General features: G+C 39.7%; 1 protein-coding gene across 3 annotated transcripts in view; it reads left to right on the plus strand.

The window, feature by feature from the left end:
* Positions 1-22557, plus strand: part of psme4b (proteasome activator subunit 4b) — a 38944-nt gene that overhangs the window by 5552 nt on the left and 10835 nt on the right. For all 3 annotated transcript variants that reach the window (XM_060939976.1, XM_060939977.1, XM_060939975.1), the window contains 29 exons: positions 2674-2718; positions 4733-4882; positions 9046-9109; positions 9200-9274; positions 9373-9495; positions 9632-9724; positions 12894-13159; positions 13372-13558; positions 13857-13946; positions 14051-14115; positions 14305-14455; positions 14599-14697; positions 14961-15030; positions 15115-15182; positions 15270-15485; positions 16723-16880; positions 17096-17191; positions 17299-17354; positions 17469-17525; positions 19765-19820; positions 19927-20025; positions 20158-20220; positions 20549-20644; positions 20730-20861; positions 21300-21509; positions 21625-21761; positions 21880-21933; positions 22040-22169; positions 22276-22357. In XM_060939976.1, the coding sequence (XP_060795959.1) occupies positions 2674-2718; positions 4733-4882; positions 9046-9109; positions 9200-9274; positions 9373-9495; positions 9632-9724; positions 12894-13159; positions 13372-13558; positions 13857-13946; positions 14051-14115; positions 14305-14455; positions 14599-14697; positions 14961-15030; positions 15115-15182; positions 15270-15485; positions 16723-16880; positions 17096-17191; positions 17299-17354; positions 17469-17525; positions 19765-19820; positions 19927-20025; positions 20158-20220; positions 20549-20644; positions 20730-20861; positions 21300-21509; positions 21625-21761; positions 21880-21933; positions 22040-22169; positions 22276-22357 (3188 nt within the window). The remainder of the gene's footprint in view (positions 1-2673; positions 2719-4732; positions 4883-9045; positions 9110-9199; positions 9275-9372; positions 9496-9631; positions 9725-12893; positions 13160-13371; positions 13559-13856; positions 13947-14050; positions 14116-14304; positions 14456-14598; positions 14698-14960; positions 15031-15114; positions 15183-15269; positions 15486-16722; positions 16881-17095; positions 17192-17298; positions 17355-17468; positions 17526-19764; positions 19821-19926; positions 20026-20157; positions 20221-20548; positions 20645-20729; positions 20862-21299; positions 21510-21624; positions 21762-21879; positions 21934-22039; positions 22170-22275; positions 22358-22557) is intronic.

A 22557-nucleotide genomic window follows, 5' to 3' on the forward strand; every position in this document is an offset into this window, starting at 1 on the left:
GACAATTTTCCATTTCACTTCAGTCCATCGTTAAACAGCTCGGGCCCAAAGAAGGTGGCAGTGTTTCTGGATATTGTTTATATATGATTTTAACTTGCATTTGCGGATGCAGTAATGAACTGTTTTCACAGATGATGGTTTTCTGAAGTGTTCCTGAGCCCATACAGTGATTTCCACTACAGATACGTGTCTGCTTTTAATTCAGTCAGTGCGTTTACATGCACATAGAGAGAATCGAATTTCTGCCGTTGCTCGACTGAAATCGAAGTTCAAAATGCCATGTATACACCTTAATTCGGCTGAAATTGAACCGAACTTGATTTCTCGGAATCGAGCTACACGACCTAGATTATGCGATTTCTGCCGAGCTACTTAGTGCATGTATACCCTATCGAGCTAGTAGTCGAGCTACTTACTGCCCCTTCCGGAAGTGACGAGTGACGAGACCACAAGCGGGAAACACAATAGCCTCGGTCAGCATGACAACAGTAGTAGCGAGCAGCAGAAGAGGTCAGGAGGAACAAACGGAGAAGAGAAAATGGCAAGCAGAAACGTGCACTTCTGGAGCAATGAGGAGACAGAGTTCATGCTCATTCAGCTTAAGGAGTTGAATATATTAAAATTCATGGACGGGAGAAAAACGCGCAATGGAGAATACGGAACTGATAACTTTGTTTACACTCTTGAATAGCTCTTCTTCATGACGACAACCGGAGGTGTACCAACACGATGGGGCGTGTAGCGCCACCTGTGGCTCGGGTGCACAATGCACTTCACACAATAGCCCGATTTCATTTGTGTGCATGTAGGATTGGATTTCTCTGGCACCCTGCTGGGACCTTCAGCTCGATTACCGACAGCAGCTTGATTTGGATGTGCATGTAAACGTAGTCACTGTCGCCTGAGGGCCTGAAGATCACAGTTTTCAGTCTTTCAGTTTTCAGCCTTGTCTCTTGTATACAGAGATTTCTTCAGATTCTCTGAATCTTTTAATGATATTATGTACCATAGATGATGTGATCCCCAAATTCTTTGCTATTTTACATTGAGGAACATTATTCTTAAATTGTTGCACTGTTTGCCCATTCAGTCTTTCACAGAGCAGTGAACATCTACCCATCTTAACTTTTAGGAGACTCCGCCTCTCTGGGATGCTCTTTTTATACCCAGTCATGTTACTGACCATGGGCGGCACGGTGGTGTAGTGGTTAGTGCTGTCGCCTCACAGCAAGAAGGTCCGGGTTCGAGCCCCGTGGCCGGTGAGGGCCTTTCTGTGTGGAGTTTGCATGTTCTCCCCGTGTCCGCGTGGGTTTCCTCCGGGTGCTCCGGTTTCCCCCACAGTCCAAAGACATGCAGGTTAGGCTAACTGGTGACTCTAAATTGACCGTAGGTGTGAATGTGAGTGTGAATAGTTGTCTGTGTCTATGTGTCAGCCCTGTGATGACCTGGCGACTTGTCCAGGGTGTACCCCGCCTTTCGCCCGTAGTCAGCTGGGATAGGCTCCAGCTTGCCTGCGACCCTGTAGAACAGGATAAAGCGGCTAGAGATAATGAGATGAGATGTTACTGACCTGTTGCCAATTAAACAAATTAGTTTTGTTTGTTTTTTTTAGCATTACACAACTTTTTCAGTCTTCTGTTGCAACAACAATTTCAACATTTGATATGTCGCCTTTGTAATATTTTCAATGAAATATAGGGTTTCCATGATTTGCAGATATTCACATTCTGTTTTTATTATTTATGTTTTACACAGTGTCCCAACTTTTTGGAATTGGGGTTGTAATTCCTGTCTCTGGTATCTCACGGCTGTTTTCTGCTCATTAATTCAATCTGAATAGTCCTCTGGTTAAAAAAGCCATTTGGGTGTATGCTCACTAATCCTTCTGGGCAAGTGTGGTAATGGAACTTCAATCAGTGCTGATGTGTTTTCCTCAAATGCTTATTAAATTCTTGCTTGGTAAAATAAAGTGACATTACTTGTTCTCCCTTTGGAAAAGGTCACATTTGTTTTGCCGGTTTTATTTTTGGTGTCTAGTATCAGTAAGCATTCTATTTTAAACCCTTCCATCTTGTCGTCTTGGCATTATGAGTGTACAGTGTGTGCCTGCTGGTGTTTTTTTGAGTGGGGGATGAGGTGTGTTGGGAATGGATATCCTGACTATATATATTAAATCACATGATATGACACAATATTAAATTCTATATTTACAAAGCTGTTTTTGTATTATTGAAGTATGATGATTCACTCAGTAGCAAAAGATCTATGTCTTCTCCAAAACAGTTTACTAGAAAAAAATGATATTCAGTAAATGTTTTGTTTAATTAGCAATGTAAAGCCATTTTAGGGTTCGGTGTTGGTGGAGGATCAGATTAGTAGGTGTTTATCCTTTGTTATAGAGCCTAGTTATATGTAGTTTTAAAAAAAGAAATATAAATAAATCTCATAATTTTTCGCATGCTTCTTGAAATTTTAGTTAAGGTTGTGGCTCAGAATCTTTCAATTAGACCTGCAGCAAAATACCACAGTTGCTGCTTTGCACGGAATCCTATTGCATCCTGTGTCCTTATCACTGTAACGTTTCTTAACAGTGGTTTTACTGTCATGTCTAATATTACATTAATGCATTTTCTTAATTTTCCTCCATCCTTCTTTCCCTTTTTCCCTCGGCAGCTCTGTGGAGAATGTGTTGAAGACGTTGGTGAAGAGTTGCAGATTGTGAGTACATTATAAATCCTTTGTTAACTGTCAGTGTAATGTTATCCTTTTAAGGCTACGAATGTTTGACTTGTTCACAATGTGGTAATCAGATTTTCCTTCTGCTGTTGAAAGAGTAATGTAATTAAGTCATTGTTGGATGAGCCAGTACAGCGTGTTTACTATAAGATGATAACAGCTCTCGCTTGAGGATTAACTTGTATAATATTTCTCAACAACTATTTTGTTTTGAAAGAGCTACAGTCCCTGACAAAAGTCTTGTCGCTTGGGTACAAGTTGACCTTAAGTGCCCTTCAAATATATGTCTAATCAATTTTTTTTTTTTACAAGAAATGGCTAATTTCAATCCCAACAGCTTTTGAAATAATATTTTGGTGCCAAATGAAACTGCTGAAAAGCATTCTAATGTTCACAGCTTGGTAAAGCCCACTGAGTCAGTTTTTGCAAAGACAAAAGTCTTGTCGCCTTGTCATATGATGCACCCAATCCTAGATTACAGCCTCACCTGTGATCAATAATTGATCGATCAATTAGTGGGTGTATATAAAAAGAACCCCAGCACACCAGACCTTCACATCAACTGCAACTTGACCTCTGACAACATGCCTAAGATTCACCCTGAGACCAAAGCGTTGATTATCAAGAGGCTGAAGACCAGATCCACTGCTGAGGTGGCTGACACCTTCAATGTGTCTCAGCGTCAAGTACAAAGAAAAAGATTTGAAGAGACTGGAGATGTTTTTGACAAGCCCAGGTCCGGCAGACCCTGCAAGACAACTGCTTGGGAGGACCGTTTGTTGGCTCGAAAATCCAAGGCCAGCCCCTTTTCCACTGCAGCAGAGCTCCACCAGGCCTGGTCACCTCAAGTCCCTGTGTCAACCAGAACAGTTTGTAGAATTCTGTCTCGAAATGGCCTCCATGGTCGAATCAGTGCCCAGAAACCAGCACTAAACAAAAGGCAATTAAGAAAACGTGTGGCATTTACCAAGGCCCACAGCCTGCTTAAAGGATGGACGCTGGAAAAGTGGCAGAAGGTGGATTTCTCAGATGAATCTTCGGTTGAATTACATCACAGCCACCGCAAATATTGCAGGAGACCTACTGGAGCCCGCATGGATCCGAGATTCACCCAGAAAACAGTTAAGTTTGGTGGCGGAAAAATCATGGTCTGGGGTTACATCCAGTATGGAGGTGTGCGAGAGATTTGCAGGGTGGAAGGCAATATCAATAGCCTAAAATATCAAGAAGTATTAGCTACCTCTTACATTCCCAACCATAAAAGGGGTAAAATTTTGCAGCAGGATGGTGCTCCATCGCATACTTCCAACTCTACATCAAAGTTCCTCAAGGCGAAGAAGATCAAGGTGCTCCAGGACTGGCCAGCCCAGTCACCAGACATGAACATCATTGAGCATGTCTGGGGTAGAATGAAAGAGGAAGCATGGAAGACGAAACCAAAGAATCTTGATGAACTCTGGGAGGCATGTAAGACTGCTTTCTTTGCTATTCCTGATGACTTCATCAATAAATTATATGAATCATTGTCGAACCACATGGATGCAGTCCTTCAAGCTCATGGAAGTCATACAAGATATTAAATATGGATCTCACAGCACCACTACTTAATTCACTGATGTTATGCAACATATTTTTGCATTTGAAGTAAATTATTTGTTCAATTTTCACATTACTCTTTGTAGGTGGCAAAACTTTTGTCTTGCCAAAATTTGACCTTTCTGTGTTCATTAAATGATCAATCTTTCTTCAGTGAAGCAAATTTATATCAGTATATTAAACATAATTTGGGAGGGTTTTAGCTTTCATATGAGCCATTTCTAAAACCAATGGATTAATTAAAAGTCAGGTTATAAACTGTTGTTTCTACAAAATGGATAATTGACAAGACTCTTGTCAGGGACTGTACTGTAAAACCTAGTATAAGAAATGTTTTGGCATGTGTTTGTGTGCACAAATGTGTATATTTATATGTAGTTTGCATGCTTTGTGTATGTAGGTATTTCCCTGTGTCAGCCACGCAAGAGATGTTAGATGAGTGGCGCCCACTACTGTGTCCGTTTGATGTCACTATGCAGAAAGCCATCAGCTACTTTGAGCTATTCCTCCCCACCATCATGCCTCCAGAGCGGCACCACAAAGGCTTCAAGTAACAGTCCTTTATAGTCTCTTAGTCCTTTCCTGAGACTGATGGAAATGCATGTTCATTTAATGGTCTAGAAAATAAGGCAAGCAAATGTTGCTGCTATAATAACCGTAGATTTCTCAGCTTATAGACTTCTGGGAAATTGACTTCTTATTGTTCCATACCCACTGCTTTTAATTATGTTAGATACAGGGCTGTGAAAAATTTGCAGAATTCCGCGGATTTGATCGCAAAAATACCATTTTTGTAAATCGTGTATTTTTGCAAAAAAAAATGTAGGGGGTGGGGGTACTCTGCTAATGGTTGGGTACTGTACTCGCTGACAAGTACATTGTTTACTGGATATGGGGGGGGGATCTAACATCAGGTGTCTCTGTATTTTACGACATCGTACAAGTTATGTATACGACATCGTAGACTGTATACATAGACAGCGCCATTTCTTTCTTGCCATTTTTGGGTTACTCTTTTCAAACACATGTTGACAATATAGCTTGCGATTAAGTGATGATAAAAGATTTTTTCGGTATGTCTGTGTCGCGGAGAGACATTGTATAGAGGGAGGATGGTGATAATGACAATGTGAAAAAAGTAGACAAGGAAAACAGTATCAAGAATCCGTGGAATTGGCAGTGGCTGGAATTTAAAGTCGGAAATGAATATCTTTATAAACACATCTGAAAGATCAAGGAACCAGGCAAGGCGTACTGCACGTTATACCATCAGGATGTAAAATACGGATCGGGAGGAAGAACTCGCTTGGTTGATCATGTGCAGGGAAAGAAACACGCAGAACTGGTGAAATTAAAGCTGTCAGATTACAGATTACCAGGTATTTACTGTATATCTTGCTTTCATATTTGTCTGTTGATCATGCATGATACTTTTTACTAAATATTTTTACTTGATTTTATAAACTTTGTAAATGGTTTTACTATGGTTCTTGAAATGCCTATCAGTATTTTCAATCTTCATTTAATTCATGTACCTAAACTGTTCTTAATTAATGCATATGTTGGTTTATAAGTAAGAAAAATTATTTCAAGTCATGTTCTGTTTTTTCAGTATTATGAAAAATACTGATGGATAGTTTTAATGTCAAAACAAAGCTATAATTAAAATATGCACATTTTGGGAGCAATTTTCTCTTTCAGGAGATTGTTCTGTTTGATGCAGGATTTACTTGGTTTCTGGGGCCATGTGGACTCCATACCCTCAGCTTCACCCCCTGCATTTTTTTCCTCAGATTTTACTTTTTCCATTTCACAGCCCTGTAGATAGTATTTTATTAAAATAGCTTGTTTGAAACTGAATAACATGCTGGATTTTAAATGTGGGTCAGTCCATGTGAAATCACCAGAGGCCTCGCCACTGACCATCTCAGATTTGCTTCATACTTTCTGGAAATATTGTCAGTGTGCCCAATAAATGGTGTACAAAATTTTAGGCTTGTACCTTCATTAGTTTCTGAGATATAGGGGCTTTAAAAAGGGGGCGTGGCCCCAATTTCACTGTTAAAACGCGTGCTACAGAAAACGGCCCTAACTTCCATAAGTCATTACTTTTAAACTATTCATGCAAGATACATGAAATTTTCAAGGATTGTTCTTCAGTGCCAGACGCCTTTAAATACTATAATAGAAAGTTCACAGTTCAATATTTGCCAAGTTATGGCTTGCTGAAAATCATAAAAAATGTCTTCTATCGTGCTTTGGAGCAAATTTGACCCCCCATATCTCCACATTAAAGCACACCAGATCTTTCAAATGTTCTTATTTATTTTTACTCATGTTATAGTACTCTTTAGGCAACTATGTATGTGTTCAAAAGAAATCAAACTTTCTGATTTATTAGGCTTAAAAAAATTGCACCTATAATTCAAATGCATATTGCAAATGTATGACAAGGTCTACCATAAAAACAATTATACCACTGGAAAGAGCTTGTTCTGATTAGCAAATGCACAAAATATGAAGTTGGTACCCTAAACCAAACTATAAATATTAAGGTATCAAGTACGGCATGTTTTACGATAGACGGAAATGCTTTTTTAAGGCATATTACAATACAGTTACAAACCTACAGTGTAGGAAAAATAACCTTAAAAATACTTTATTTGAAGAGCTTAAACAGTGTATTGATTTGCTTTTCCACATCAGATGGAAGTTTATACTGCCTGCCAGTTGATGTAAGTGGGGCATCAATGATTTTTATGACATGCACCAGAGGGACCCAACAGTTATCCTCTTTCCTGGGCCAGCTGTAAGTCTGAGAGGGACCATGAGGATGCATAAATGTTACTTGTACATCTTGTTCCTCCTCTGATAATGCACGAATGTTGCCTATCCACCACTGTCTGTCATACAAACATACAACACACAACCAGGAATTGTATCTGCCAGAGAGACTGCTGATTTAACAGGGGTTTTATGCATTACTTGTAGCCGATTCCCACTCATATCCACAATGAAGCTAGGACCACCTGACACCCTGCCGACCTGCAGCTGGTTGGACATGATTGGAACGAATGAGTGGTTGTCTCTTGTTCCAGGAATAGTAGCTGACCTTGAAAATCTTGTCTCCAATGCTTTTCCATTCTCCATAACTTCCCCTGTACCAACCCAGATGAAATGGATGTTCTTGATATGTTTTTCTGCCCACAAAAACAGATCAAATGGGGTTAGTATGTGATCACTCGTGACTGCCTGTAAGCTAGCTTGAGCTGCTGACCGCTTTACAGTGCGTCCAATACTATCACAGGGTGATTTACCGTGAGAAGTGACAAAGAAATGCCATTCTGCCAAAATCGTCTGCATGCTTTATTAAATTTGTGAAATTTTTATAGTTTTTGTATTGGGCTACTGATCCGTCACTGAAGTAAATGACCTTTTTCAGCTGGGGATGTAAATGGCATACATATGGTAAAATCTTTTTTAAGAATGCATGCACGGCCACTGTATCATGCTTAAGGCAGTCACTTATGCAGATAGAGATGCATTTCGTTACTTTTGTACCATCTTCATTCTTTGTTCTAATGTACACTGCAAATGGATGAAGAGTGCATTGGCTGTTGTCCCAGTGGTATCCCTGGGCAGAGTCCTGTACACAGAATGAATAGTTTTCAGCAAAATCCAAAAGCATAATACATTCATCCTCTGACAGATTTTCCTTCAAATTCTTCAAATATCCACTCTGGTGTTTGGCAATGAAATGATGTTCTGCTAGTTTGTCTACTTTTTCAGTTTCAATAAAACAGCATTTCCGTCTATCGTAAAACATGCCGTACTTGATACCTTAATATTTATAGTTTGGTTTAGGGTACCAACTTAATATTTTGTGCATTTGCTAATCAAAACAAGCTCTTTCCAGTGGTATAATTGTTTTTATGGTAAACCTTGTCATACATTTGTAATATGCATTTGAATTATAGGCGCAAAATGTTTTTTTAATTTTTAAAGCCTAATAAATCAGAAAGTTTGATTTCTTTTAAACACATTCCTAGTTGCCTAAAGAGTACTATAATATGAGTAATCAATAAGAACATTTGAAAGATCTGGTGTGCTTTAATGTGGAGATATGGAGGGTCAAAGTTGCTCCAAAGCACGATAGAAGACATTTTTTTATGATTTTCAGCAAGCTATAACTTGGCAAATATTGAACTGTGAACTTTCTATTTTAATATTTAAAGGCATCTAGCATTGAAGAACAATCCTTGAAAATTTCATGTATCTTATATGAATAGTTTAAAAGTAATGACTTATGGAAGTTAGGTCTGTTTTCTGTAGCACACGTTTCAACAGTGAAATTGGGGCCACGCCCCTTTTTTAAAGCTCCTATATCTCAGAAACTAATGAAGGTACAAGCCTAAAATTTTGTACACCATTTATTGGGCACACTGACAACATTTCCAGAAAGTATGAAGCAAATCTGAGATGGTCAGTGGCGAACATTTTTCTAAATCTGGTGATTTGGGGCGGAATTACCCATGTGTCTTCCGTATTGAATTTGTGTGCTCTACCTTGATACACAAGTACCTAAATTTGCCAACCATAGGAAAATGCTGGTATTTATATAGCCATACTGATCCCAACACAAATTACTAATCTAATTTATACCAGAAAACAAGTAAGCAATGGAACACTTTTTTTATATTTTTGTGCTTTCAGGTTATGGTTTGATGAACTGATGGGTCTTTGGGTCTCAGTACAAAATCTACCTAGCTGGGAGGGGGTGAGTATTTGAATTTGAGCTATTGTTTTAAAACGGCAAGTTAATTTCAACACTGACTCATGTATTTTATTTTATTTTTCCATGCATAAGAATCTTGTGAACCTTTTTGCCCGGTTGGCCAGTGACAACATTGGCTACATAAACTGGGACCCTTATATCCCCAAGGTATTAAAGTGAATTCAGATGAAATCCAATTACATTTTAAGACTTGCTGTATTATTGTGAGTATGTGTTTGTTCTAATGCTTTGTGTTTTGTGGTCAGATTTTCACCAGAATTTTGCGAAGCTTCAACTTGCCTGTAGGAACAAGTCAGATGGTGGTTCCTAAGTACCTCACCAACTCTTATGACATTGGCCATGTTGTTCTCTGGATCTCTGCCATGCTGGTTAGTCACAGGGTTTCATTGTTCAGACTGTTGGCCAGCTGTTTTCTCTCTGTTGTCTGTGTTTTGAGAGAGAAGTATTTTTGTATTATATTTTTACATTAACATTTCTTCCTTTCATTTTGCCCTCTTGTATTAGGGAGGTGTTCAGAACCAAGCCCAGAAGCAGCTTGATGGCCTCTTCAACAGCATCGCCTCCTTCTACCACCCTTCCAACAATGGCCGCTGGCTGGTGAGAAATTTGACCTGATTGCATGCTCAGTTTAACCCTATGAACCCTAGCCTATTTTCAGGGTAACTTCACTACCTTTTAGTTTTGAGCTCTTATGTTGGTCATTATAAGGCAGACCTGGGCATTTTACGGCCCGCGGGCTGCATCCGGCCCTTTGGTTCATTCTGACCGGCCCGCGTAAGGTTAATTAGAAATTACAAAATAAACGTATTTTCTAATTTTACCTCATGCATGGACTGAATGTGCATTGCTTTTATTTTGAAGTTGTGTTCAACAAAAACGCAATGCACGCGACATGAACATGACATGAAATCCCACGAAACCTAATCCCGCGATAACTACTTCTGTAATTTGTCCAGACCAACCACAAACTTGTACGTCATCCTTCAAACGGTCCAGCCAGTCACATAGTGTGACGTCACCAGCAGGCGCCGCAGCCCGAGCCGATCTGTAGATCTGATTCCTACTTTTTGGTGAATAATCTCATTATTTTTACAAAATATTACATACACAAGTGTCGATATGCCAAATCCCCCCCTTCATGGCCTGCTCTTAAGAATGAATTGTCCTTGTTACAAAAATGTCTGAAATATATAAACAATCCCCATGCAAATATACTGTACACATTCATAGCAGAAGTTATCCTTTCATAAACCCCTCGTTTTTTTTCCATTTTACATATATTGTATATAAGTTAAGATAAGTTTTCTTTTTAGATTATATTTTCAGAGGAGGTGTGATTTTATGTTGTAATATAAAATAATTCTGTTTGTTTGAATTTAATAAAAAAAAAAAGATCTAATTCCTACACCGAATCGACTGATGATCATCTGTCAGCTGTGCTTCGCATCTCCACCTCAGACATTCAACCTGACTTTGATGCACTCGTTAAAGACCAACAGAGACTAGATTTCTCTCACTGAACAAATAAAAAACTGAAAAACACCAAATGAGGTGATTAGACTACAAATGTGGGCATCATTATTATAATATGATAATATTGCTTGATATTTGGAGTAGAAAGACAATATTGTGATGTCTTTATTGTGTTTTGGGGTGAATGTGACTGAAAAAAAATGATACAAATGTTCACATTTTGTTAACCATTGTTTTGGGAAATTTGATTGAATAAATGACATTTTTTGTAAGGCAACCTCGTTTTTTCCATACTCTTACCAGTCTTAGCAGCTTGTAAAAACAATGTTATTTGCTGCTTTATATAAAGAAGTACAATTAATATTATGCAGAATTTAGTTCAGCCTTTTGGTCCGGCCCGCCACAAAATTTTCTGTTTCTCATGTGGCCCCATGGAAAAAATAATTGCCCACCCCTGTTATAAGGGCTAGTTATACGGTACATGCTGCATCTTTTTTGTTTGTTCACAATTGGTGAACAGCCTGGCTAAGGACAGTAGAATTGCAACCAAAAAGAAATATGCCCTTTTTTATTTGAAAACAGCTGTTGTCCTGTTTTCCAGAGATACGCATACCTCAGTTTCCTGTTTGGAGGTCCATCTTAATTCCAGAGCGTTTACTACTGTGCACTGTCAGCTGAATGTTTTCTCTTTGTCAACAGTATACATTTCCTGGACAGTTTGCCGGAGTTAGTCATTGTAACAAAACAGACCCTTCTGTCTTCCCTCTTCTTTCTCTTTTATGCAAATACATCTCTTCTTTATAGATGTGATAGATACTGGTTTGGTTTTTTTCTTGCCTTTAGTTGATGGACACATTAGCATGCATATCACTTTATAATCCCCCGCTGGCCGAAAGGCCCAAAGGGGGATTATGTCGTGGTGGTGGTGTCTGTCTGTCCGTCCGTCCATCCATCCATCCTGGGAATGGTGCTCACCTCCTGACATCAACTCCTCTCACAATTTTTGGAGAAATTAAACAAAACTTGGCAGGATTCTTTGTTATATGTCGGTAATATGCATATTGTAATTTCGTTAAATTGGGTCACATTTTACCAGAGTTACAGCCCTTGATTAACAAAATTATAATTTGACAATTTCATGAGAGTGTGTTTTCCTTCTGAAATTACCTCCTCTCACAATTTTGGGAGGAATTTCAGCAAACTTGGTAAAAGGCATTGTTGTATATCAGTACTACACATATTGTAATTTCGTTCAATTAGTCACATTTTACCAGAGTTGTGGCCCTTGATTAACAACCTTGCACTTTCACAATTTCATGAAGGTGTGCTTGCCTTCTGACATCAACTCCTCTCACAATTTTTGGACAAATTTCTCGAAGCTTGGCAAAAGGCCTTGTTACTGTATATGACAGTAATACGCATATTACGATTTAATTTCGTTTGTGAAAATTTTGCCAGAGTTTTGACCCTTGATTAAATAACTTATACTTTGACAATTTCATGAGGGTGTACGTTCTTCTGAAATCACCTCCTCTCACAATTTGTGGAGGAATTTCACCAAACTTGGCAAAAGGCTTTGTTATATGACAGTTATACGCATATTGAAATTTCGTTTAATTTGGGCAGATTTTACCAGAGTTATGCCCTTGATTATTAACAAACTTGTACTTTGGCAATTTCATCAAGGTGTGCTTGCTTTCTGAAATCAACTTCCCTCACAATTTTTATCCCCCGCTGGCCGAAAGGCCCAAAGACGGATTATGTCGTGGCGATGTCTGTCTGTACGTCCCGGGATGGGTACTGATCTTCTGAAATCAGCTCCTCTCACAATGTTTGGAGGAAATTCCCGAAACTTGACAGGATTCTTTGTTATATGTCGGTAATACACATATTGCAATTTTGTTCAGTTCAGTCGCTTTTTACCAGAGTTATGGCATAGTTGCCAGCAGGGGGAAATTGTGCTCTCAGAGCACTCTTGTATTAAATGTATGTAGTGCATTGTTATTCTGAAAATAACTACTGAAAGAATATTTACCCGGCTTTAAATTGTGAGCAGAGAGATTTTTAGACTCTGCTCATTACTTTATAGTGGTATGATATGGTTTAATGAATTAATAGCGCTCTAAAAGGCAGCACACACTGTTGCCTTGCCAGTATTTTCTGTTACAATATGCTTTATTTGTTTTTGTCTCTTATCTGTATATCTGTGTGTAATCATGACATTTTCTGTCTGAATCCTGCCTGAAGTCTGATGTGTCTGTTTGGACTGTGCATTTGTGTTCTCTGAGTGCAGGTGAAGTTGATGAAGCTTCTGCAGCGTTTGCCAGCAAGCGTGGTCAGACGGTTGCATCGTGAGCGTTACAAGAAGCCTTGCTGGATCACACCAATACCCTACAGCCATCGTCTTACTGATGACAACATCACAGAGTTTGTGGAAAGCATGAAACAACCAGTTCTAATGGCCATGTTCAGTAAGACAGGCAGCATGGATGCAGCTCAAGCACTGCAGAATCTAGCACTGATGAGACCAGAACTGGTTATTCCTCCTGTGTTGGAAAAGTGAGTGATATATGCACCTTGATTTAGTTTTCAGTGAAGGCATGATTATTCCTCTGTAGCTACCTGGGAATTACTACTTATTTCAGAAATCCTCTTTGTAACTGTTTTCAGAATCTAGTTAAACGTGCATGGAGTTTCCACCAAGTTAACGATTGGCCAAGAGGATGACGTGTGTGTGTGTGTGTGTATATATGTCTGTTTGCCCTCTGCAGGACATACCCTGCCATGGAGACTTTAACAGAACCCCACCAGCTGACAGCTACTCTCAGCTGTATGATCGGTATGGCTCGCAGCCTGCTGAGTGGCGGGAGACACTACCCAGAAGGCCCTGCTCATGTGTTGCCACTGCTAATGAGGGCCCTGCCTGGCGTAGACCCCAATGATTTCAGCAAGTGCATGGTATGTTTCCAGATCCTAAAATAACTTGTATATGTGGAACCTCATTTAGCCCGTCTAAGTAAATATCAAAACAACTGGAAGTTCAGAGCAACAACAGCTGCTCCTTAAATGCCTCTCATAGCGATTTCAACAGACTTCACAGCTGCTAGTTCTATGTGACCATGACATGTATAATGTTTTGAAACTATGATGTGGACATCATACCTGGAAACTGACCTTTCACTGAAACCTTTGTTCACTGGAAATTCTTGAATTATCACCACAATACCTGCACTTAAATTTTTCCTCTATGTTTTAGATAACGTTCCAGTTCATTGCTACCTTTACTACCCTTGTGCCTTTGGTAGACTGCTCCTCTGCCCTCCATGAGCAGAATGACTTGACAGAGGTGAGGATTGTTAGTGTTTGTTGTGTTCTTTACAGTACGTTTAAAAATGTGTTCTGGTTAGCAAAAATCATGAATTATAATTCAATTATTTATTTCTTCTCTAGATGGAGAGAGAGTTGTGTTCAGCCTCGGCTGAGTTTGAGGACTTTGTCTTGCAGTTTATGGATAGGTAACTAAGTAAATGTATGGGAGTTGTAATGCCGCATGATGCTGTTCCTTTTTTTTTTTTTTAATTTCCTGTTTTCTGCCAATTTAAAGAAAGCAATGTGCTATAGTCTCTGTTTATATGTTGTTGTTTTTTTTTGTGTGTGTGTGTGTGTGTGTGTCTCAAAAATGTGATATTTACTGGCATATGCAGGTGCTTTGCATTGATTGAGAGCAGCACTCTAGAGCAGACACGAGAAGAGACAGAGACAGAAAAAATGACTCACCTGGAGAGCCTAGTGGAGCTTGGCCTGTCCTCCACCTTCAGCACCATCCTCACTCAGTGCTCCATGGAAATATTCAAGGTCTGTGCTTCACCTACTTCACAGCTACTGACTTGGTGTTTGGTCTTTTGTCATGCTTACAATTTGTACACGGACATGTTGCCTGCTTTCCTTGTAATTGCATTTTAACTTTTGTGGTTTCTGTTGGTGGTATTTTTGAACAGGTGGCGCTTGAGAAAGTCTTTAACTTTGCCACTACCAACATCTTTGAGACACGTGTGGCAGGTCGAATGTTAGCAGACATGTGCAGAGCAGCATGTAAGGTATGCATCCAGACCTGTATATAGTTCAAGGAAATTTAGTGCATACAATAGCAGTTTAACACTTTCACCTTTATTTCACCTACTCTTGATACATATGGTCATGATACATATGATCAATCTACTTACCCACATAATTTTATTTATTCTCTTGTCATTCACTGGTGATATTTCCAACAGACCTTCTTGCCATGACATAGCCTCAGATGCTAAAATGGCAATAAACCTAACTACCTACCTACTTTTATTTGACCTCTCTCACTTAGTGTCATCCAGCTGAATCCTTGAGACTGTTTGTGCCCCACTGCTGCAATGCTATCAGTCACATCACTACTAGTATGTACAGCAGATCAGTCTTAGCTTTTTCCCATTTCCTGTGTGTGGAGGAGCAAGTGTGCATTAAGGCTTTTTGTTTTCTAGATGAGGATGTTTTGCATGAAGAGGAACTGGACAAGGAGCTGCTGTGGAACCTCCAGCTGCTTTCTGAGGTGTAAAAGCCTGATGTTTATTAAATTAAAATATGATCTAAAGTTAGAATGAAAAGTGTCTAAAATGTATTTCCATTTGTCTTCCAGGTGACCCGTGTGGATGGAGAGAAGCTGCTGCCATACCGTACAGAGTTGGTGCAGATCCTGCAGCTGACCTTGTGGCTGCGCTCTAAGCAGGGTTACAGTCTGGCCTGCAACCTACTGCATCATGTCCTGCGTTCTATGGCCCTCACCTACCCCACAGACTACTGCAGCGTGCCTGGTGGCTTTAACAGACCACTGAGCGAATATCTGCCCATTAAGGTACTGTTACTGTAGTAGAAATAATAATAATAACAGGGGTTTGTATGTATTCAGATTGTCTGTTTGTTTGTGTGCGTCTGAGATGCTTGTTAATACAATATCTCGAGAGCAAGCATATTGATTGTAGGATTTATATGGAATTATCATTGTAACTAGCAGATGAACTGATGCACAGGGACATTGTCATGCCAGAACAGGTATGACTCCTAGTTCTAGTGAAGGGAAATTGTAATGCTACAGTGTACAAAGACATGGCTGCTTCTGTTGTGTTGTGACTATTTGCAGTGTGTTTCTGTTTTTTGTGTATATTGTCTGAATTGGCAGTCGACACATTCTCAAATTAAATTGTTGCATGTGCTGTACACTATAATTGTTTTTGTTCTTTGTGTTTGCAATTGTTTTCTCAATTTGCAGGTTCCATGATACGTCTGCACGTTGTCGAATTGATGCATGTGTTTTCTGAATTTGCCAGTGTTGTTTTAAATTGGAAGTGTTCTGGCCTTTCTCGGCCACATACATTTCAGATCAGATGATTGTACCACCAGTTTGGGGAATCCGCATACGAGTGTGATGGGCATATTGTGTGTGTGTGTACACACCGATCAGCCGTAACATTGACCACTGATAATTAACATAAATAACATTTGATTTGAACATGCTATTACAATGGCAGCTGTCAAGGGGTGGGATATATTAGGCAGCAAGAGAACAGTTCTTGAAATTGATGTGTTGGAAGCAAGAAAAATGGGCAAGCATAAGGATCTGAGCGACTTTGACAAGGGCCAAATTGTGATTGCTAGATGACTGGGTCTGAGCATCTCCAAAACGGCACATCTTGTGGGGTGTTCCTGGTATGCAATAGTTAGTACCTACCATGAGTGGTCCAAGGAAGGACAACAGTGAAATCATGACAGGGTCATGGGTGTCGAAGGCTCGTTAATTTGTATCGGGCATGAAGGCTACCCCATTTGGTCCAATCCGACAGAAAAGCTACTCTAGCATAAACTGCTGAAAAAGTTAATGCTGACACCACCGTTCTGCTTTAGCCAGCATTAACTTTTTCAGCAGTTTGTGCTACAGTAGCTCTTCTGTGGATTGAACTATATGGGCTAGCCTTCATGCCCCATGTGAATCAATGATTTGCATGAAACTGTTTATTAAACAGTTCACACCCCATCTCTGATTGAGCAAAACCATGGTTTTTGTAATCATTAATTGATTTCCCCTGCTTCTATAGGACTGGGGCCGTCCAGGTGACCTGTGGAACCTGCAGGTCCAATGGCATGTGGCTAGTGCAGAGGAGAAGGCCTTTATCTTCTATATATTAGACCTTCTGCTCCAGCCAGAGCTGCAACGCCTGCAGCGATATGCCCAGGGCGAGCAGAACATGAGCAGGTCAGAGGCCAAGGGTGTGTTGTGATGTGAAACTTAGTGATGTGTTGGTAATATAAACACCTGACTATACGAATTAACAGAGGGACATTGTTGTTGCATATACTAGCTTGCACCAAACAATTCAGTTTTCTTCTCAAATTATGGCTGTCTTCTATATGAAGTAAAAGATCTGTGTTTAACATTTTGTTGTGAATATGTTGTCCTTTTGCATACAGGGATGATGTTCTACAGAGCCTGTCGATTGTGCACCACTGCTTGCTGGGGGCTGGCTGCATGTTGCCCCCTCTGGATGGACTCCCTGTTACTAACCTGTAATAAAATATTCGTATTACTTGTACTCTAAATATATTTTGCACTGAGTAGAAATTTTGGTTCAAATAAGATGTAATATATACTTTATATATCTTTACCCTCACAGAGTTCAGAGCATAGTTAATCTAGAGGAGACAAAGCTCTACATTGGGGTTGAATATGGTAAGCTGTAATGATACTTCCCAAGTCACAATTTCATGATTTAGTGGATAACTATGTATCAGTAAGTGCTTCAGTACAAGGGTAAAAAGCTATTCTCTGATGGTATTTCCACAGATGAGTCCAGAGAGAACTACAGAGATGCTATCTGTAAAGTCATAAGACAGCTATTGCGTGAGTGCTTTATCCAAGTTTTCATATTTATATAAATAATAAAAACCATGTGTGTATGTATGTGTGTGTATATACACACACACAGTGGTGCTTGAAAGTTTGAAACCCTTTAGAATTTTCTATAATTTCGCATAAATATGACAACCAACATCAGATTTTCCCACAAGTCTTAAAAGTCTCTTTATCTATAAAGAAAACCCAGTTAAACAAATGAGACAAAAATATTATACTTGGTCATTTATTTATTGAGGAAAATGATCCAATAATGCATATCAGTGAGGGGCAAAAGTACGTGCAGAATGCCAAATTACATTCTGCACATATTACAATTGCATGGCTTGAGAGTAAGAGAGTCCAGGTGCTAAACTGGCCTGCCTGCAGTCTAGACCTGTCTCCCATTGAAAACATTTGGCACATTATGAAATGCAGAATATGACAAAGGAGACCCTGAACTGTTGAGCAGCTGAAATTGTATATCAGGCAAGAATGAGACTACGTTTCACTTTCAAAACTACAGCAATTGGTCTCCTCAGTTTCCAAACATTTAAAGAGTGTTGTTAAAAGTAGAGGTGATGCAGCACAGTGGTATACATGCCCCGGTCCGAGCTTTTTTTAAATAAGTTGTTGCCATCAAATTGCAAATGAGCATATATTTATTTCAAAAAAACAATAAAACATTTGACATGTTGCCTTTGTACTATTTTCAATGGGGTTTCCATGATTTGCAAATCATCACATTCTGTTTTTATTCACATTTTTTTACACACTTCCCAACATTTTTGGAACTAGGGTTGTAAAACCTTCCACTTTTTCCTTTGATGAAGTTTTTGTTGTGTTGGCAGTGTGTTTTAGGTCATTGTCTGATGAAGTTCCTCCCGATTAGATTGGATGCATTTCTCTGTAAATTGGCAGACAATGTTTTTGTCGACTTCTGAATTCATTCTGGTGCTACCATCACGAGTTGCATCATCAATAAAGATTAGTGAACCTGTTCCAGAAGCAGCCATACAAGCCCACACCATGACACTACCTCCACTGTGCTTGACCAGTGAGCTCATGTGTTTTAGATCATGATTAGAGCCTTTCTTTCTCCACACTTTGGGCTTTCCATCACTTTAGTAGAGGTTAATCTTGATTCCAGAACTTTTGTGGCTCTTCTTTTTATTTTTTGATTCTTACTGCTGATGAGTGGTTTACATCTTGTGGTATGGACTCTGTAGTTCTGCTCTCTTCTTCAAACTGTGGATTGTGATGCCTTCACCCCTGCCCTGTGGAGATTGTTGGTGATGTCACTGAATGTTGTTTTTGGGTTTTTCTTCACAGCTCTCACAATGTTTCAGTCATCAACTGTAGTTGTTTTCCTTGGCTGACCTGTTCACTGTCTGGTTATTAGTATTACTAATACTGTTCCAATAAGTTTGTTCACTTGAAAAATGTATGGGTTCAAACAAAAGGTGCCATGTTCTTAGTTGTTTAACACTTCTAGATATAAATTTCAGGAAATTTATGCTGAAATTCTGGTCTATCATCTCATAGTCAACTTTTGATCTCAAATACCCCTTTTCCACCAAATCAGTTCCAGGGCTGGTTCGGGGCCAGTGCTGGTGCACAACTCGTTCAACTTGCGAGCCAGCTGAGAACCAGTTTGCTTTTCCATAGCTCGCGATGCTAAGGGAAGCCACATCATTACGTCGCTGTATACATCAGTTACGTCATTGTATACCTCAGTTACGTCGCTACGTTTGCATAAACCTTGGCACGAATATCGAAGCAAAACAACACGGAAGAAACAGCAGCAGCAACAACAACAATAATAATGGATGACTTCGCGTTTGTACAGCTGCTGCTTCCCGTCGCTTAAAAATGGCGATCTTTTGCGGTCTTGTTATTGTTGTTGGTCTTAACAACTCCGCCCCCCCGCTGACGTAAGCGGTTCTTTCCTCTGGCCCAGCAGAGAGTTGGTGCTAGCCTGGAACCGGTTTTTCTGGCCCCAGAGCCAGTTCTTTGTCAGTGGAAACAGAAAACCCGGTTCCAAACTAAGCACTGGCCCCGAACCAGCCCTGGAACTGCTTTGGTGAAAAAGGGGCAAAACTCAAATGTCTTTAGTGTTTTTAAAGAAAAAAAAGAATTGGCCTTGCTGTTCCAATACTTTCAGAGAGGATTGTCACTCCTTCATCTCTACTCTTTGTAGCTACCACTCTGCTACTAAATAACTTGCCCTTTTTGGTTCTCCACCTAGATTACATTCTGGAACATTCAGAGGATGACACAAAGTCCCTGTTTGCCATCATTAAGGTGAATGTTTGCAATTGTTATGCCTATTATACCTATTAATTTAATTACCTTTTGTAAACTAACATAAAATTGTATATTTATTTGTGTCTTCCCTTTTGTCTCTCAGATAATCAATGACCTCATGCATTTTAAAGGCACCCACAAGCATGAGTTTGACTCTCGTTGGAAGAGTTTCACTTTGGTTAAAAAATCTATGGAGAACCGAGTGAGTTACTGACCTTTTTTGTATGGTATAAAAATGCTTTCTAATTCTAGGCACAGCAAAGTAATGGTTATTTTTGTTAAAACTGTTGCTACTATGCATTTTATTTTTTAAATATTGGTTTTGTATTTTTAGCTGCATGGAAAGAAGCAACACATACGAGCTCTACTCATAGATAGAGTACTTCTGCAACACGAGGTATCAATCAACTGCAAGTTATTAACTTGAAGCATTCCTGTGCTGTGTAGCCTTGATTCAGTTCTAGGCTATGCACTGCACTCAGTTGTGTTTCTAATATACTTCCTTTTTCAATTTTTAATTTATTGTGTTTATAACTTGGTGTTATATATTGTTATATAAAATGTCTTTTGTTTATTTTACATGTTTATCCGTATCCTTATATATTTCATTAATTTATTATGAATGTCTTGTATGTGAATGAAACGTTGTATGGAAAAAACATCTTTGTCTAATGTGAGAGAAATGCTTTTAAGTGTGTAGTTTTAATGAGATCTTCCATTGGCAGATGCGTAAGCTTCTAGTGGAAGGCTGTGAATACAAAACTGTTCACCAGGATCTCCTCAGGGACCTTCTGCGTTTGTCCACTAGCACCTACAGTCAAGTACACTGGAGTTCATAAAAATTCTGTTTGTAATAACCACGCCTCTTACAGACGTGACCGTTCTAAATACCATTCTTGCCACCAGGTCCGTAGTAAAGCTCAGAGTGTTTTGTTCACTGCTCTGGGAACTTATAACTTCTGCTGTCGAGACATCACTCCTCGGGTGCTGGAGCTGCTGGAGCCATCACGGACCAATGTCACCCAGCAGCAGATCAAGGTACACAGGAACCATGGACTACATGTTGTGTTTACAGATTTTTTTTTCTTCAAAGGAATTTGCCCCCTTTCTGAGTAGTGTCATTCTGAGTAGTGCAAATTTATTTGCGATAGTGTAATAGCGTTTAAGCATAAGCTCAGAATCTGTGTCTGGTTTCCAAACATTGGTGCAGAAGTCAAAGATTGTGCAGGTCACTTCTTTTTTTTTTTCTTCTTCCTTGTGATTAAGCTTTGAGATCTTCAGTAAGCCAGCACTTGATTAGTCACTCAGATATGTATGAATTTGTGAAGTCATTAAGAGGTTCAAATACCAATAAAATCTTTTTGAAATCAATTCTAAATGAAAGCCAGTGTTGTGAGGTTAAAATGTGTAATGATGTCATGCATGCAACTGAAATGATGTCAATATATAATAGCATTTGTTTCTGTGCCACTGCAGGGTGCTCTGTACTGTCTGTTGGGGAATCATGGAGGTGTTTGTCTGGCTAACCTGCATGATTGGGACTGCATTGCTCTGACATGGCCAGCCATAGTACGCTCAGGCCTCAATCCTGCCATGTCCCTGGAGAAACCCTCCATTGTCAGGCTCTTTGATGACCTTGCAGATAAAATCCATCGCCAGTATGAGACAATTGGCATTAACTTCACTGTAAGCAGCTTTAGTCCTCCACCCACCTGAGTTCCTAAAATAAGCAATATGCTGAGAAAATGATCTAGAGTACCCAGCTTCAAGTGTAGATTAAAAGATGTGTGTGGGTGTGTAGGTGCCCCAGAGCACGGTGGAAATTGGCTGCAAGATCGCAGATTCCAGTAGCCCTGATGCTCACATGCGTCCACCCTCAGAACAGGAAGTGGAGCAGGGACTTGCCTTGGAGCAAGCCAGAAATCTGGAGGCTGTGCGGTTAGTTCTCTCTCACTCGCTCTCTCACTCATTCACACACACAAACATGCAATTGGTATAAAACGAGTACACTAGTGGTGTCCTGTTACTTTCTTTGATGCCTGTTAATTCTGTGCAGGAATTATGAAAAGCTGGTTCATGATCTATTAGAATGCCTCAATGAAAGAGACCTGTAAGTTCCATGCAATTTTAGTCCCTCATCATTACTCCTATATTAAATTTTGCATGCATGCACATGATGAATTGTGTTTAAATATGTGTCCTACCTCTCTTCAAAGGCCATGGAAGTTTGAGCACATGGGTATTGGTTTCCTGTCTCTGCTACTGAGAGATGACCATCCACTTCCTGTCCCGGCTGTGCGCTTCCTTGTCCAGAGTCTTAATCATGACGCACTTGTTGTGCGCAAGGTAAGTGGCCTTGGCAGCTAGTTCAAAGTATTGGTACAATTTTTTTTTTTTCTGTAGTCATGTTCAGTGCTTTTGACCTGTTCCTGTTTTCCTCTTTCTCCTCTAGATGGCAATATCTGCTGTAGCAGGAATCCTCAAGCAGCTGAAGAGGCCCCGCATTAAAGTGGACATCATACCCAGTGACCTCAGTGAGTAAGCACTATCTATGACTGACTGAAGAACCACCACTGTCAGTAACATCAGTGTATTTCTTACAGGGGTGGACAAATCACATTCATTAGCTTGCCCAACAAGCAAATGAACACTCTAATCTGCTTAGCGTGCCCCCCCTCCCCCCGTTTTTTTTGTTTGTTTTTTTTAACCATGTAATGTTCAAAAATACATCCTA

The sequence above is a fragment of the Neoarius graeffei genome, chromosome 14 (assembly GCF_027579695.1).
Source record: "Neoarius graeffei isolate fNeoGra1 chromosome 14, fNeoGra1.pri, whole genome shotgun sequence".
In the NCBI taxonomy this organism is placed as follows: domain Eukaryota; kingdom Metazoa; phylum Chordata; class Actinopteri; order Siluriformes; family Ariidae; genus Neoarius; species Neoarius graeffei.